Genomic DNA, 18,347 nt, shown 5'->3' with positions numbered 1-18,347 from the left:
TAAGTTTTGAAATTGGAAAGTGTGAGCCCTCCAACATTTTCTTCTTTTTCAAGATTGTTTTAGCTATGTAGGGTCCTCTATAATTCCATATGAATTTTAAGATCAGTTTGATCATTTCTACAGAAAAGGTAGTTGGAATTTTGATAGCAATTTTATTGGATCTGTATCAATATAGGAGTATTGCCATGTTAATAATATTAAGTCTCTCAGTTCTTGGACATGAGATATCTTTCCATTTAGTTAAGTGTTTAATTTCTCTCAAAAATACTTTGTACTTGTAAGTGTTTAAGTGTTGCACTTTCCTGGTTAAATTACTTTTGTGCATTTTATTCTTTTGGGATTGTCTTTTGAATAAAATTGTTTTCTTCATTTCATTTTAAGATTTTTCATTACCAGTATATAGAAATGCAACTTAATTGTTTGTCAATCTTGTATTCTGTTCTTTTTCTGTACTTGTTTATTAGCTATAATCGTTTTATTGTCAATTCTTTAGTGTTTTCTGTATACAAGATCCTGTCATCTTGAAAAGAGAGAGGTTTACTTCTTTTTTTCCAATTTGGATGACTTTTATTTGATTGTTTTCTTGCTTAATTATACTGGCTAGAACCTCTTGAACAACTTTCATAAAAGTGTCAATGAGTGGGCATTGTTGTCTTATTTGTCACCTTCAGGGGAAAGCATTTGTTCTTTCCCCATTGTGATGTGAGTTACAGGCTTTTCACGGATGCCCTTCCTCAGGTCAAAGAAGCTATTCCTTGTCATAGACTGCAAGTTCACTTGCTGGGTAGCGTTGTGACTATGCGTGTGACATGTCTAATGCAATTTGACCAGCACATGGAAGGTGGTGAATATTTGCTATCTTTGACTGCCTGCCTTCAAGTTACTGATAAAAACACGGAATGTAGCAGAAACGTGGAAGAGCTGCTCAAGATTCATTCTGTTTCTTTTTCTTTTCTACAGGTGTATTGTTAATCTGATTTTCATGTCTTTCTAAAATGATCATGCTCTGGGTTTACCTAAAGGATGTTGAATACTAGCCATAAAAATATATATTTTAATATTGTAGGTCTTATCCTTTTATACCACATCGCATTAAAACCAACCCCTGTATTTGTTTGTTTGTGTTTGTTTGTTTATTATTTATTTTTGAGAAGGAGAGAGAGAGCGAGAAGGAGCAGGGGAGGAACAGACAGAGAGGGAGAGGGAGAATCCCAAGCAGGCTCCATGCTGTCAGCGCAGAAACCGATGCAGGGCTCAGACTCACAAACCATGAGATCATGACCTGAGCTGAAATCAAGAGTTGGTCGCTTAACTGACTAAGCCACCCAGGCATCCCTTAAACCAACCCCTTTTAGCAAAAGCATTCATAGACTCCACTATTAGCCTATGCATTTTAAACATTTTTCTTATAATGCAAAAGAATCTGGATCATCTCTTTGGCTTTCACATAAAACAACTAAAATGTCCAATTTTCATATGCTGAAGAAATGATAGACATTTTTTTATAAGTAAAGAATTTGTTTTGGCAGGGCTGTGGAATTGCTGAGTGCTTGAAGATTGTCTGCCAGGTTGGACGACTAGACAGAGGAAAGAGTGCAATCCTGTATGTAAAGTCCCTGCTGTGGACTGAGACCTTTATGAATGTAAGTGGACAGGTGCAGCATTCAGCCAGCTTATCCATTTTCTCAAAGACATGAAAAAGGCCTCCCATCTAGGAAATCATTTCATTGTTATTTCCATACAGAAAGAAAACCAGAATCATTCATACTCTCTGAAGTCATCTGCTTCTTTTAATGTCATTGAGTTTCCTTATAAGAACCTTCCAATTGAGGATATCTTCAACTCCACATTAGTAAGTCACCGATTTGGGGAAATGCAATAAGTACACCCAGTCCAATGCCATAGATATTTTTTATTTTATTTTAAATATTGGCCCCTTCACTGTTTTGGTGATTTAAAAGTTGGTTGATAGGTCTATAACCTAGTTAAATATTATTTTACTCCCTCACCCCAGAATATTAAAGGTCGACCTTTTACTTTAGCATCTTGTCCTGTGTAAGAGATTCTTAGCTTATACAAATCTCATGGGTGGAAATTTGGGGAATTTTTCCCCACAAAGTTAGAAAGTCGGAAATTAACTATAATAGGTGAAGGCTAAAGATTATAAAGATCTTTAATTTAAGGATGAAAAAATGGGACTAATATATCAAAGATGGATTTAACTATTTAAAAATCACTTTATCACTTCTGAAGTTAACCTGTTGTTGGGAATTTTATGTGTGTATGTGCATGCTATTGATACCAAATATGTAATCAATCACAAATTATCATATACAACAAAAGAAAATAATGTGAGTATCATTAAAATAAGATGTAGTAGGCATTTAGACATTTGTTGAATGATTCGGTGAATTATTTTTAAAACTCAAAACCTTTTTGCCCCCACCAGGTTACCACTAACGTCACGTGGGGCATTCAGCCCGCACCCATGCCCGTGCCTGTGTGGGTGATCATTTTAGCAGTGTTAGCAGGATTGCTGTTGCTGGCTGTTTTGGTGTTTGTAATGTACAGGGTAAGTAATGGACTTAGGAAGAGCAGGAGCGGGGAGAAGCAGAAGAAAAGGGCAAGGGAGAAGGGAAAGAAGGAAGAATAGAGAAGGAACTTTAATGATACATAAGGAGCACCGCATATCTTTTTTTTTTTTTCAATATATGAAATTTATTGTCAAATTGGTTTCCATACAACACCCAGTGCTCATCCCAAAAGGTGCCCTCCTCAATACCCATCACCCACCCTCCCCCCCTTCCACCCATCAACCCTCAGTTTGTTCTCAGTTTTTTAAGAGTCTCTTATGCTTTGGCTCTCTCCCACTCTAACCTCTCCCATTCTAACCTCTTTTTTTTTTTTTTTCCCTTCCCCTCCCCCATGGGTTTCTGTTAAGTTTCTCAGGATCCACATAAGAGTGAAAACATATGGTATCTGTCTTTCTCTGTATGACTTATTTCACTTAGCATAACACTCTCCAGTTCCATCCACATTGATACAAAAGGCCATATTTCATTCTTTCTCATTGCCACGTAGTACTCCATTGTGTATATAAACCACAATTTCTTTATCCATTCATCAGTTGATGGACATTTAGGCTCTTTCCATAATTTGGCTATTGTTGAGAGGAGCACCGCATATCTTAAGGAAGTTGTACGACGTGCCATTTAAGTTTTCTTGGTGATAATATAGTCACTCAGAATACTTGTAATATTCTTCACTGATGTGGCAGTAATGTTAGTTTTTCCTCAACTGACAGATGGGCTTTTTTAAACGTGTCCGGCCACCTCAGGAAGAGCAAGAAAGGGAACAGCTTCAACCTCATGAAAATGGTGAAGGAAACTCAGAAACTTAACTGTGATTTTTAAGTTATGCTACATCCTGACCCATGAGAATTACCACCTTCATCATAGGTTTCAGTTTCCTTCACAAGGAATAAAATTCCAAGACTGTACTGCTGATGGTGCCTGTTGGTATTAACCACAAAACAAGAGCAATATTTGTCAACCTTTTTCTAATAATTAAGTTCAGACATACATTTAATGCACATCCACTGACTTGTGTTTTTTAGGTATTTAATAAAATTTCAAGTGATAGTTCTTCTTCTGTGTACATAAGACAGGTAGTGCCTGAGTTACCACTTTATACAAAGTAGTACCTCCTACAATTACTATTTCTGATTTTGTATGTTGGGTTTTGTTTGTTGTTGTTTTTGTTGTTTCAAAGCAATCCATATTTGGACCTTCGGATCCACATCTTTTGTGCAGGAACTTAATGTTAATATACATTACACTACAGTTGAGTTTTTAAGCTTCTAACTTTATAACTGCATGAACTTGGATTTTAAAATATTAAACCTACATGATAAACTTTAATAAAAAAAAAAGCAGATCCATCAAAATTCTTTCCTGGAATAGCAAAAGTGTAGTATTTTAATATGACAGTTGGGTAGATGCTATTACATTTTTATTTTTGTTTTATTCCACAGTCTATTTCAGTACATTTGAATTTGTTGAAGTTTAGGTTCTATTTCAGATCCTTTAAGCCAATCTATACTAAAAAGTTTATAATCAAAAATGCCTCTTTTGTGTAATAGTTTAATTGTCCCTGATCTAATGATGCTTAAAGCCATATGCAGTTGGGAATCCTTTCCAAAGTACATGTGTTCCAGTGTATATGCCTGGATATTTACAATGCAACAACAAAAGAAAGCATTTAAATTATAAGATTCTGTTTGTAGTTCTCTGGTAGAGTTACTTATTAATGGTACGCTTTTAGAGCAAGAATTTTTAGTTGGGATTAATTTATTTTCTTCCTATATATGTATTTTTCCTTATATTTCCCAAACTGTTACTAAGAATAGGTTGAGATTAATGAGGGATTTTTACAGTTTGCAGGAACCTGCATCTAAACTCCCAACCCCGTGAGAAACGCTTGGAGTTGAAATTCTTAAAGTAGTTTACTAGTTCGCTTTTAGCAACAGCATGATTCTACTCCTGTGGATACTACCTTATGTAAGCAAGGTATCACGGGTAAAAGCAGTCTCCGCTATCGAAATGACTTCTAAAAGTTACTTTTATAAGCAATTCAAGTTATTGGGCGCCTTTTAAAACTTTTATAGTTTTATTAACCTAAATTACTTTTCTAGGAATTTTTATATAAAAGCTGCACAGGTGGCATGTTATAGTTTTATATGCCTCTAGGGTGATGATTTCTTCTAGAGGAATATGTGCTTTATTCACGGTTCCTCAAGGTCTGGGAATGACTCTTAATTTTACCTATTTTGTGCAATTACATCATGTTGTGCTTTAGAAATTGTGAGTTTAATAAGTTTTTAACTGCTGTCTTCATTAGGCAACGATAAATATTTCCCTTAAATAATTGAATATTTTTCTATGCTTTAAATATAATTGAGGTTTACTTTGCCCTATCTTGTGTTCAATTCCCTACACAAGTGGCTAAGCCAGAATATATTCATAAAACAGAGGTACGTGAGTTATATATGTTAGAACATGACAAGACCCTGTATTTAGCTTTAATGAATTTCAAAATTAATAGGTTTTGTAGTATAGATTTCATTAGTAGCTTAAAAGGTCATAGTCATATTCAGTAAGTATTTTTATTGCCAGTAAGTCTAAAGTTTTTTAAGAAAAAAAATATTTTTATCCTAGGGTCTGCCACCAGTCACTAAGTTGGTCTGTGACAACTTTCACTTTACCTGTTTTCCCACCTTATAATAGTCATCCCTGAAAGTATATGTTGGATAGAAATTCACTCTAAAAAAAAAAAAAATGTTACTGTTTACTTTTGCACATTCTGTTCCTTTTATGGTCTCTTTCTCAAGGTATAATCTTGTATGGGAGTTTGAAGGATGTTGTTGGAAGTATGATGTTTTAAATTCCCTTTATGAATTGTAGTTTTAAGCAATAGTATTTTAAAAAATGAAAATGTATATCTTTACAAACACATGGTAGAAGTATAATCGGGAAGCTTACTCTTCGAGGAAAATGTTTGGGAAAATGTTGGGATTCTTTTTACCCTAAAGCAGCATGTGAATTGTCAAACAATAGTTCTATGAAAGCCGTTTTAATTTGCAAACATTTTAAATACTGCTATGTTTGTGATTTCCATCTTGAGTGTAAACTTTTTATAATCTGATCAGTTTTTAAAAACATGAGTGAGGTAGAGGATATTTAAAGCATTTCATATTGGTGAGAAATATTGATACTGTTGTTAATTTCTTATTTAGGCATTTATTTTAGAACTGATACTTTGAGAAACATTTGCGTGGGGGACATTCTTTCCTTTTTTATTTTCCCCTTTCCTTTTTTCCCCTTTCCCTTTTTCTTGTGCTGAATTATTATGGTAATAATTCTGATACATTTCTTAATAATTCTGAAGTGTAAAACAATTAAAACATTAGTGCCACAATTTTACCTGTGTTATGAAACTACTACTTCATAGTAAATTCTCATCAATACTTCATATAAAGAGAAAATTAAAGTGTTAGGAAAAGAGACTATACTTACTATAATGGCTTCCTTAAGAGGACTGTGGACGATTTTTGATGGTTAATGATGACCCTAAGAGAGATGTAAGTGGCAGAAGTACAGTATGTAATTCCTCAGCTGCTTTTTATAAAGCAAACGATCTGTAAGTTGATAGAGATTTCTGTGTTGCAGAGTGTAACACCAAGCTTGGAGAAGAATAAGTCATTCTTGGAATACATGTGTAGGACCATTGCCGATCTTAATGCCACTTTGTAAGTGCTCTTAGGTAGTGTGTATATGGGGTAGTTTGGTAAATTAAAAAATGTAAAATTCAGAAATTGAATAAAGGATCAAAAATGGCCACTGAAATAACTTAACGCTCTGGTTTTTGGAGAGTATCCCTTTTAACTTGTTGGTAGGCTAGGTTGAACAGCGAACCTATGGACATGTAGCATGCGTATATGTGTATATTTCATTGTAATTTCTGATAGATAATGAACTTCTTGGGAGAGGTACCAAGTCCTGGATTTTTGAATTATTGATCTCAAGTGCAATATAACAATGTAACCAAACCTAGATAATTTCAGAGTCATTGTTAATTTAGTAAACCTAATCTAAATAGAGACTCAGTAATTTTTTGATTAGTAGGAAGGAGTGATTCTGCTATGGATATACAAATGAAGTTATTTACCCCTAAAAGGTACATTCTACATTTTATTTCAAGCTGGGCATGAGCTATTCCCTACTGGTTTTGAAATTCTTTGAAATATCTCAAAGTAACTTGGAAGCTATGTATATCAAATTAACTTGCTATCTAATAACATAGAATGTAATTTTCTTTGTTAAGCTTCTCTTATGATCACCCACATTGGGTGAGACATAAAATGAGCGTCTTCTAAAATTTGTCATTTGCTGACTTGATTTGAGTTAGTGAAAACTGGTACAGTGTTCTGCTTAGTTTCCAATGTGTAACTTGTGTCTGTTCAATAAACTTGAGCATATGGTGCCACTTTTGTGTATGGACTTTATATTTTCCTTCTGTGATGTTTTGTTTTTTAATCACATAAGCCAGTAATAATGCACTAAAAAGATGACGTCAAAGAGGTACATCTCTAAAAGTCTGAATTCTTAAGAGTGCTATTTATTTGAAGAAAAGTAACACAGAAGAGCAAAAGGAACTGAATGTTAAAAGACACCTATTACAGATCACAGAATCATAGACATTGAACATTTAAAATGGGTTTCAAATTCCAATAATGGCAGGGTGGCTTTTATCAGATAATAATGGTAAACGATGAACAAAGGAAAAAGGAAAAAAAAAACTTTTTGAAAACACTGAAGTTACCAAATGCTGGCAGAAAGTGAAGGGGATTTGACTCTTAAAGTGGGGAACCACCTTTTTCCTGGAAGTTACTTTCTGTTGTGTGGGTAGAATGCAAGCAGAAAAGGGCCCTCTCATTTCCTGCAATTATGGTATTGCCATCATGGCTAAAAGGTGCAGGGGGAAATCCAGGAAAAGAAAGAGCCATGCTTCAAATCCTTTTCCGACCCTGACTCTGACCCTCCTCTAGTGAAACTCCAAGGAGCCCAAAAGGAAACAGCAAACAAAAGGTTGAAAGAGCTGCACAGTTATTTTAGCTCTGTCCGCTGTAGGAGAAACAAGATTGGAGTTCATGTCTTACCCAGTGACAGGAGCTTTGAAACACCCATTCTTTCCATTGAAAACTCCTATGCCTTAGGAATAAATACTACATCCCAAGATTGATTAACTGGCCCTAGGAGGAAGAGCAAAGCCAATGGCTGACCCTAACAAAGCATAAAAATCAAGCTTCCACAAATTTGAGGTGACTCACTTGTGAGTTATTTGCTCATTTAGGCAGTTTCTTTGAGAGGAAGATAACCTATAAAGACTGCCATGTCTTATCTGCAATGTCACATGTGTGTGTAAATGAGAAGAAAGGAAAATGTACCCATGGTTTGAAGGAAAAAAAAAATGGGTCAGTAGAAAGAGACCCACAAACAGTTTAGCAGACATGACTAAATAACTATAAAAAATACGTTAAAGACTCTAGAAAAATGTAAAAGTTTATGGGCATTTCAAAATAGATTTGGAAATTAACGAGAGATTCAAGTGGAAATCTTAGGACTAAAAAATGCAATATCTGAAATCAGAATTTCAGGGGGATTTTTTAATCAGGAGGATTAAAAGTGGACAAAAGAGAAGAAAGACTCCTTGAATTTGGAGATGAATAGGATTCATCTAAACTGAAGCACTGCAGGTGGACAGTGGGTGGGAGGAGGGATTACAAAATAAATAGCCTTCCCGACCCGTGAGTCAATCTAGGCATAAAAGAAAAGGAGTCAGGAGAGCAAATGGGGTAGACTAACTTGAAACCAAAAAGTTGCCAAATTTGATGAAACGTAGCAACCTACAGTCTGGAAGCTCAATGAACCCCAAATAGTACAATCACAAAAAAACCACTATGTGCATCATGGTCAAACAGCTAAACATCACAAGTTGGAGTGGGTTTACCTCACCCTTTCGTACTGTTAACGATGCCCAGAGTTGATTTCATGTCCAAATTTTTACTGGCAGGATTGGGGCTACAGTTTATATATTCAAACTCCTAGTTCCGTATGCTTTCTGCTGTGCCACAATGCCTAGATTACTAGTCACCATTTACAAATAGATTTGTTACTATTTAGTGAATAGGCTGAGATGCCTGCATACTAGTTGGTGCAACACCAATACTTTTCCAAGTAATATTTTTATCACTTTCTCAACTGTTCTGAATTGCCTAGAGAGTTATATGGTTAGATTTCCTTTTGCACCCTGCTTCACTTCCCTTATCAGCCCTATTTTCTGAAAAGTAACAAACATATATTGGTGTTGTTTTAATAAAAGGAGCATTTAGATTTTGGAATTGAGCTTTACTCAGTAATTTACCTTCATGTTACTAAAAAAAAAAAAAAACAAAAACAAAAAAAAAACCCCTAATTTCTTTCAAAGTTCTTCTGTTCCAGTTCTCAGAAATTAGGGTATCAAAATGGGATCTTTAGGGATTACTTTTTAGCCAATTTTGTAGTTAGAATATTAATTAGTTACTACAAAGTTATTCATAAAAAGTACTAAATGCTGTATATAATTATTAGTACTTAATTTGGAGAATTATGGTCTCCACCTGGGTAATAGAAATTATTCTTGATCTTGTGTAGGATACGTGTTAAATTTCCCATAAGAGATAAAAAGTTGATGGTTTATAAATTTTCTCATCTTTGAACAGTGCAGTTAAAGTTGTTTTTGAGATTAAAAGTGACACAAACACCTTCAAAATTCAGAGATATTATCACCTAATTAGAAGACAAGTAAATGAGTTTGAACTTCTCAGTGTACTTTAGTGAGGGAACGAAAGGGAAGAGTTTATTAAAGAATATGCAAATTTCCTACTTTGTAGTAATACCAATTTTGGCTTTGACTTTTTGATTTTGACTTTACCCCTGAACCAAAGCCAAGCATTTCACCACCAAGTGGTGTTAAATTACTAGCAAAAAATGAACCTCTTTTCTCAATCATCTCACAGGTACTCAGTGACTCCTAGTAACAGACATGACATAGCAGTAACTAATTTCACCTTATTCCCATTGGACAGTCCTAGTCTCTCGAGAGAACCGTAAAGCAGCTGCATGCAGTATAGCAGTGGTTCAATAACAGACCTGTGAATCTGGTTTGCACACCATGGGAGAGATGGTCTCTTCTTCTCACCTCTAATTTTCCAAATCCAGTTCTTCACCCTACCCACTCCGTATCCTCTCATAGGTCTATGCAATCTTGGTCATTGGATGAACATCAATCCTTTATCACGCCCTAGACAATAAATTAGCTTTAAATTACTGTGAAGCCCTTCTGCCATGAAGGGCAATATATACACAGCATCCAGGGATTAGGCCACGGACATCTTTCGTGGGTGGTGGGAAGGAGTGCTGCATTATGTCTACAAGAGTCCACCTCTGGCCCTCAAAGATTTACTTCAGTCTCACATGCAAAATACATTAAACCCATCTCAAAGTCACCCAAAGCCAAACTGGCACAGCAGCAACTCAAAGTCCCCAATCCCTCCTTAATCTCATTAGCCTGAATGTCCGGAATCTTGTCATCTAAATCATCTAAATTAGGTATGAATGAGGCTTGAGTTATGGTCCATCCTGGGATACAATTTCTCCCTATGTGTGGGCCTGTGAAACTAAGGAAATAAAGTTATCTGTTCCCAACATATCATGGTGGAACAAGCATCTAACAGAGATATTTTGGTTCAAAAAAGAAAAAAACTAGAAGGAAAAACAAGAAGTCACTGGTCCCAAGCAACTTAAAAATCCAGCTGGGAAACTCCATTTGGTTTCAAAGTCTGTGAATAGTTCTCTGTGGCTCATGGCCCCGACACCCTGAGTGGTCCTTACCGTCCCCTGCCCCACCCTCCAACCACCACCATGAAATGTAGCACGTTTGCAGCTGAGTACTGTATTGTTAACAGCCTATTTCTGCTGGGAACACTTTGTGGGCCCCATATGTTTTTTCACTCTGAACTTCAGCCCTTTTAGACAAATCTGGCAGTGTTTCTGCTGATGTAAAATTTTCAAGAACCTTGTGGATCTCCTGTGTACATCAAGAAGACTCACTCCATCATACCAGATGCTACTCTACATATCTTCGCTGGATGATCCTATCTCTATTTTTGGCTACTTTTGAGATGTTTGAGGGGATCAATGAGTCACATGCTTAATCTCTTCAAAGAAAACTTTCTGAGATACTAGCAGAAGTTTGCACAATCTCTTTGTTCTCCTTACTGCAAACTCTTTTCACAGTGAATCTCTTAATTTTTGCATCTTTTGCAATCTAGATATGTTGACAATTTTCCAAACCATAAAGTCCTAGTTTCCTGGGTTCTCTTTTTTAAAAATGTATACCTATTTAATGGAATTTATATAATTAAGGTCAAGTTTGGAGCGCTTTCACATAGATGGCCTGGTAATGCTCTTCAACAGGTTTGCCCCTAAAACAATGCAGGCTTTTGAAAATCTGGACCCGGTCTTTTAACAAACTCCATATCTTAAGACTTTGGTCTATATTTATCTGGCTCCATCACTTCCTACCACACATTGGGCCATCCCAGCTAGAATGGCTAATGAATTCTCTTCTACCTAGCCACCAGACTTGGGAAAACTTTGTTGGGTGGAGAGTGTTACCTGAAATGCCGTAGATGAAATTGCCTACTCTTTGACCTACAGCAGGTAATCTACATATTCTGACTATAATCTCAGTGACTTACATGCCTGTTACCTAAAAAGACCTCTAAAACTGGGATTTAGTAACTGTTTGAATCATATGATCCGCTTTGGTTAATAATCCCAAACTGTCCTTATCTCCAGGAGTGTGGATAGACCTATTGAGTAAATGATTTTTGTTGAAAGAAATACAAATGTTAACCTTGTTCAGCCCTCTTCAACAGTTGGTCCCTTGGTTTTAAAACTCAAATGAAATGGTTCACCATCAAATGAAGACAGCAGTATTGCAGGAATATTCATAATGTAAGGAAATAGTCGATTACTATATCTTAAAAATCATATTTCCAAAAGTAAAATTTCTTGCAATAATTTGTTTAAAAGGAATTCTGTCTTTTTTAACTAAAAATTTTTAAAAGTTTATTTATTTATGTTGAGAGAGAGAGATCACATGCATAAGTGAGCAAGAGAGGAGCAGAGAGAGAAACAGAGAGAATCTCAAGCAGGCTCCGTGCTGTTAGCATAGAGCCAGATGTAGGTCTCAAACTAATGAACCGTGAGATCATGACCTGAGCTGAAACCAAGAGTCGGACACTTAACTGACTGAGCCACCCAGGTACCCAAGGATTCTTTCTGAATCAAAGAATTGATCCCATTTATAATTGCACCAAAAACCATAAGATACCTAGGAATAAACCTAACCAAAGAAGTAAAAGATCTGTACTCTGAAAATGGTAGAACACTTATGAAGGAGATTGAAGATGACACAAAGAAAAGGAAAGACATTCTATGCTCACGGATTGGAAGAACAAATATTGTTAAAATGTCTATACCACCCAAAGCAACCTACACATTTAATGCAATCCCTATCAAAATATCACCAGCATTCTTCACAGAGCTAGGACAAACAATTCTAAAATTTGTATGGAACCAGAAAAGACCCTGAATAGCCAAAGCAATCTTGAGAAAGAACAGCAAACGTGTAGTCATCCGGACTTCAAACTATTTTAAAAGTCTATAGTCATTGAGACGGTTTGGTACTGACACAAAAACAGTCACATAGAATAATGGAACAGAATGGAAGACCCAGAAATGAATCCACATCTACAACTAATCTTTGACAAAGCAGGAAAGAATATCCAATGGAAAAAAGTCTCTTCAATAAATGGTGTTGGGAAAACTGGATGGCGACATGCAGAGAAATGAAACTGAACCACTTTTTTACAACATACACAAAAATAAACTTAAAATGGAGGAATGACTGAAATGTGAGACAGGAAACCATCAAAATTCCTAGAGGAGAACACAGAAACAACTTATTCGACCTTGGCTGTAGCAACTTCTTACTAGACACGTCTAGTAAACACAAGCAAACATGAACTATTGGGACTTCATCAAAATAAAAAGCTTCTGCACAGCAAAGGAAACAATCAACAAAACTAAAAAACACCTTAGGGAACAGGAGAAGATATTTGTAAATGACATATCAGATAAGGGGTTAGTATCCAGAATTTATAAAGAACTTCTTAAACTCAACACCAAAAAAAAATAATCCAGTTAAGAAGAAATGGACAGAAGACATAAACAGACATTTCTCCAAAGAAAACATACAAAAGGCCAACAGACATATGAAAAAATGCTCAACTTCACTCAATATCAGGGAAATACAAATCAAAACCACAATGAGATACCATTTCACACCCATCAGAATGACTAAAATTAACAACTCAGGAAACAACAGATGTTGGTGAGGATGAGAAGGAAGGGGAACACTCTTAACAATGTTGATAGAAATGCAAACTGGTACAGTCACTCTGGAAAAACAATATGGAGGTTCCTCAGAAAGTTGAAACTAGAACTACCCTATGATCCAGCAATTGTACTAGTAGGCATTTATCTAAAGGATACAAAAATACTGATTTGAAGGGGCATATACACCCTAACATATATAGCCACACTATTAACAACAGCCAAATTATGGAAAGAGCCCAAATGTTCATCGACTGATGAATGGATAAAGAAGTGATATATATATATATATTACTCAGCCATCAAAACAATGAAATCTTGCCTTTTACAGTGATGTGGATGGAACTAGAGTGCATTATGCTAAATGAAATAAACCAGAGAAAGACAAATACCATATGATTTCACTCCTATGTGGAATTTAAGAAACACAAGAGATGAACATAGGGGAAGGGAAGGAAAATTAAAATAAGATAAAAACAGAGAGGAAGGCAAGCCATGAGAGACTCATAACTACAGAGAACAAACTGAGGGTTGGCTGGAGAGGAGGTGGATGGGGGGATGGGCTAAAATGGGTGATGGGCATTAAGAAGGGCACTTGTTGGGAAGAGCACTGGGTGTTATATATAAGTGATGAATCACTAAATTCTGCTCCTGAAACCAGTACTACACTATATGTTAACTAACTTGAATTTAAATAAAATCTTGGAAGAAAAAAAAATAAAATAAATAAGCAAAATATTCTGTCTTCTCCCTCACATAATTCATTCTGGCTATTCCTTTGTCTTGGCTGTGTCATGGGTGGGGGGGGTCTCTGAAGACACTATGTACAGAGGTTGCCAGTGACAGTTCATTAGTGCATCATACAGCTCCTTCCTCTGCTCCATGAACTCCTTGTTGGCCTTAGTCACATCCAGCTATGGCGAGGGATCATTCAGTGCACTATCTCCAACTTCTTCATAGGTCTGTGTGGTGCTCTGGGTGTAGCCATATTGGGAGTAACTATAGCTGTTGTTGCCTGTGTTCTCTGGTCATAGCTCCACTAGGCATGGTAATTCTGGTACTGCTAGTAACACTGGCTACAGCTATGAAGACACATCTGATTATATTCCACTGGCTTCATATGGCTCACTTTAGCCATTGCCATGCTCAAAAGCACTGGTTTAGACCCCAGTCTCACTGCTTCCTGGCATTCTATCAGGGTTTGCTTCTGTTCCTGTTCATCTGTGAATTCCATAAAACCAAAACCCTTAGTCACACCTGCCTGCCTGGTCCAAAACCACCTTGCCTCCTCAACAGGAGGGGCAGATGTTGACAGTCAACCATATACATACAACTTGCCAAAATCAACATCTGGAGTCAGCCCTCCGCCCTCAAAAAAGGGAGTACTCAGGGCTATTATCTGGTTATTTCCCATAAGTGGCATAGTTTAGTTTAAAACGTTTTGCAAGTGTGGCTCCTGGAGAAGTATCCCATTAAGTTTATGCAAACCCTTCTTAGCTGTGGCCAAATCTGTGCTTTTTACAGAGAAGTAGCCAGCTGGGATACCAGCGAGGGCCATCTACTTTGTTCTTATTTTTCAAGATTGTTTTGGCTATATGCGGTCCCATGCAATTTCATATGAATTTTAGAATCAGTGTGTCAATTTCTACAAAGAAGTCATCTGTGCTGACATTTCAGAGCCTGGAGCCTGCTTCAGATTCTGTGTCTCCCTCTCTGCCCTTCTCTCTCTCTCTCTCTCAAAAATAAATAAACATTCAAAAATATATTTTTTTAATTATGGTGTAATTAACATTTAACATTATATTAGTTTCAGGTGTAAAATATAATGATTGGATATTTGTATATATTCAAAATGATCACGCTAAGTCTAGTTAACTTCTGTCACCATACACAGCTACTATATATATATATGTATATATATATATAATTTACATAAATATTATATATTTTACTTACATAAATATATATATTTTACTTACATAATATATATATTTTAAGGACTTTTAAGGTCTCTTCAGCAACTTTTAATTATACAATACAGCATTTCATATTAGTTACCATGTTGCACATTGTATCTTATTTATTTTATAACTGGAGGTTTATAACTTTTGACACCCTTTGCCTATTTCTCCCACCCTTCACTCCCTGCCTCTGGCAAACCACCGATCCATTCTCTGTATCTGAGCTTGGTTTGTTGTTATTGTTGTTGTTTAATTTCACATATAAACGAGATCATAGGTATTTTTTTTTCTCTGTGTGACTTATTTCATTTAGCATAATGCCCTCAATTCCATCCATGTTGTCACTAATGGCAAGATTTCATTCTTTTTTGCGGCTAAATAATATTCCAGTGTGTGTGTGTGGGTGTGTGTGTGTCTGTCTGTCTGTGTAACACATTTTCTTTGTCCATTCATCCACTGAAGGACACTTATGTTGTTTTTATATCTTAGCTATTTAAAAAATCGCTTCAAAGAACATGAGAGTACAGATATCTTTTTAAATTAGTTTATTCATTTTCTTTGGATAAATATCCAGAAGAAGAATTGATAAATTGTATGGAATTTATATTTTTTATTATTTGAAGAACCTCCATACTGTTTTCCTTGCTGGAGAGTTACATTCCCACCACAGGACTCAAGGGTTCCCTTTTCTCCACATCTTCATCGACATTTGTTATTTCTTGTTTTTGGATTCTGGTCATTGTAACAGGTGTGAGTGAGGTGGTATCTCATTGTGGTTTTGATTTGCATTTCCCTGATGATGAGTGATGTTGAGCATCTTTTCATGTGTCTGTTGACCATTGGCATGTCTTCTTTGGAAAAATGTCTATTTCAGGTCCTCTGCCCAATTTTTTAAAAAAGTTTATTTAGGGGCGCCTGGGTGGCGCAGTCGGTTAAGCGTCCGACTTCAGCCAGGTCATGATCTCGCGGTCCCTGAGTTCGAGCCCCGCGTCGGGCTCTGGGCTGATGGCTCAGAGCCTGGAGCCTGTTTCCGATTCTGTGTCTCCCTCTCTCTCTGCCTCTCACCCGTTCATGCTCTGTCTCTCTCTGTCCCAAAAATAAATAAATGTTGAAAAAAAATTAAAAAAAAAAGTTTATTTAAAAAATAAGCTTAGCTATTTAGAGAGAGAGAAAGGGAGCATGAACAGAGAGGGGCAGAGAGAGAGAGGGGCGGAGAGAGAGGGGGAGAGAGAATCCCAAATAGGTTCCATGCTCTCAGCACGGAGCCAGACTTGGGGCTCAATCTCATGAACTATGAGGTCATGACCTTAGTCAAAACCAAAAGTCGAATGGTTAACTGACTGAACCAATCAGATGCCCACCAAAGTCCTTTGACCAGTTTTTAATCGGATTGCCCAGTTGTGTGAGTCCTTTATATATTTTGGATATTAACCTCTTGTCAGATATATTATTTACAAATATTTTCTCCCATTCCATGGATTGCCTTTTCATTTTTTTTGAAAAAAAATTTTTTTAATGTTTATTTATTTTTGAGAGAAGGAGACAGAGCACAAGCAGGGGAGGGGCAGAGAGAGAGACAGAGAGGGAGACAGAGAATCTGAAGCAGGCTCCAAGCTCCAGGCTCTGAGCTGTCAACCCAGAGCCCCACGCGGGGCTGGAACCCACAAACCACTGACATCGTGACCTGAGCTGAAGTCGGACACTTAACTGACTGAGCCACCCAGATGCCCTGGCTTGCTGATGGTTTCCTTTGCTGATGGTTTCCTTTGTTATGCTGATGTTCTTTAATTTGATGTAGTTGCACTTCTTTGTTTTTGCTTTTGTCGCCTTTGCTTTTAGAGTCTGATCTAAGAACTCACTGTCTTTAAGAGTCTATTATGGGAAATTAATAATTAGGCAAATGTACAAAAGTAAAAAATTCTAGAGAAAAATAAATAAATATAAGAACTCACTGTCAAGGTGGATGTCAAGGAGTTTATTGCTTATGTTTTCTTCTAAAAGTTTATAGCTTAAATCTTCCACTCATGTTTTTAATCCATTTTTTTTTTTTTTAGATTTTATTTTTAAGGAATCTCTACACCCAATGTGGGGCTTGAACTCACAACCCCGAGGTCAGGAGTTGTATGCTTCGCCTACTGAGCCAGCCAGCTGCTCCTCAGGCCTTTAATCCATTTTGAGTTATTTTTTGTATTTGGTGTAAAATAGTAGTTGTTTCATTCCTTTTGCATGTGGCTGTTCAGTTCTCCCAGCACCGTTTATTGAAGAGACTGTCATTTCCCCATTGTATATTTTTGCCTCTTTGTCATAAATAGTTTTTGCTTGGGTTTATTCCTGGGCTCTCTATTCTACTTGCCGATTTTAAAATTGGTTTATTTGTTTTCTTGTGATTGAGTTGCTTAAATTCCTTATAAGATGTATGGTTTGTAAATATTTTCTCCCATTCCATAGGTTGTCTCTGTTGGTTGTTTCCTTTGTTGTGCAGAAGCTTTTACGAATGATGTAGTCTCACTCTTTTCTGCTCCTAATGATGGTGCTTCTGGAGTCATGTGCAAAATCATTGACAAGATTAATATCAAGAAGTGTTCCCCTTTGTTTTCTTCAAGTAGTTGTATAGTTTCAGGTATTACAGTTAAGTCTTTAGCCTATTTTGAGTTGATTTTTATTTATTGAATGAGATAAGGGTGTGATTTCATTCTTTTATATGTGGATAACTAATTTCCCCAATACCATTTTTTGAAGAAACTGTCCTTCTCCATTGTTGTGTTCTTGGCAATTTGTCAAAGATTAGTTGACCATAAATGTCTAGAGTTATATCTGGGCTCTTTATTCTGTTTCATTCATCCATATGTCTCTTTTTACACCAGTTCTGTGCTGTTCTGACTACTATAGCTTCATAGCACATTTTGAAATCAGGCAATGTAATGTCTCCAGCTTTTTTTTTTTCTCCCCCTCAGGATTGTTTTGGCTAATTCACATTCTTTTGTGGTTCCATATGAATTATAGGATTATTTTTTCTATTTCTTTTTCTAAATTTTACTTGCTTATTCATTTTTATTTTTAATTTAAATCCAAGTTAGTTAACATAGAGTGTAATAACAATTTCAGGAATAGAATTTAGTGATTCATCACTTACATATAACAGTCAGTGCTCAGCCCAACAAGTGTCCTCCTTCATGCCCCTCACCCCTTTGGCCCTTCCCTCCACCCAACATCCTGCCAGCAACCCTCAGTTTGTTCTCCGTGTTTAAGAGTATCTTATGGTTTGTCTCCCTCTCTATTTTTATATTATTTTTGTTTCCCTTCCCTTATGTTCATCTGTTTTGTA

The 18,347-nt window shown here is 36.3% G+C and overlaps 1 protein-coding gene and 1 pseudogene across 2 annotated transcripts in view; one reads left to right on the top strand and one right to left on the bottom strand.

Annotated features, from left to right (window-relative positions):
- The window catches only part of ITGAV (integrin subunit alpha V), a 93,747-nt gene extending 86,703 nt beyond the window's left edge, over positions 1-7,044 (top strand). The window contains exons 27-30 of one of the 2 annotated variants that reach the window (XM_047870107.1): positions 1,530-1,643; positions 1,745-1,852; positions 2,450-2,572; positions 3,305-7,044. In XM_047870107.1, the coding sequence (XP_047726063.1) occupies positions 1,530-1,643; positions 1,745-1,852; positions 2,450-2,572; positions 3,305-3,400 (441 nt within the window). In that variant the 3' untranslated portion in view covers positions 3,401-7,044. Of the gene's footprint in view, positions 1-1,529; positions 1,644-1,744; positions 1,853-2,070; positions 2,406-2,449; positions 2,573-3,304 lie in introns of those variants that run through there. The other variant, XM_047870108.1, reaches the window with a different exon arrangement.
- Positions 7,045-13,831: 6,787 nt separating this feature from the next.
- LOC125171599 (tRNA selenocysteine 1-associated protein 1-like) lies at positions 13,832-14,619 on the bottom strand (annotated as a pseudogene).
- Between the last annotated feature and the right edge of the window lie 3,728 nt (positions 14,620-18,347).

Source organism: Prionailurus viverrinus, chromosome C1 (genome assembly GCF_022837055.1).
Source record: "Prionailurus viverrinus isolate Anna chromosome C1, UM_Priviv_1.0, whole genome shotgun sequence".
NCBI lineage: Eukaryota > Metazoa > Chordata > Mammalia > Carnivora > Felidae > Prionailurus > Prionailurus viverrinus.
This window is presented reverse-complemented; position numbering and strand designations above follow the sequence as displayed.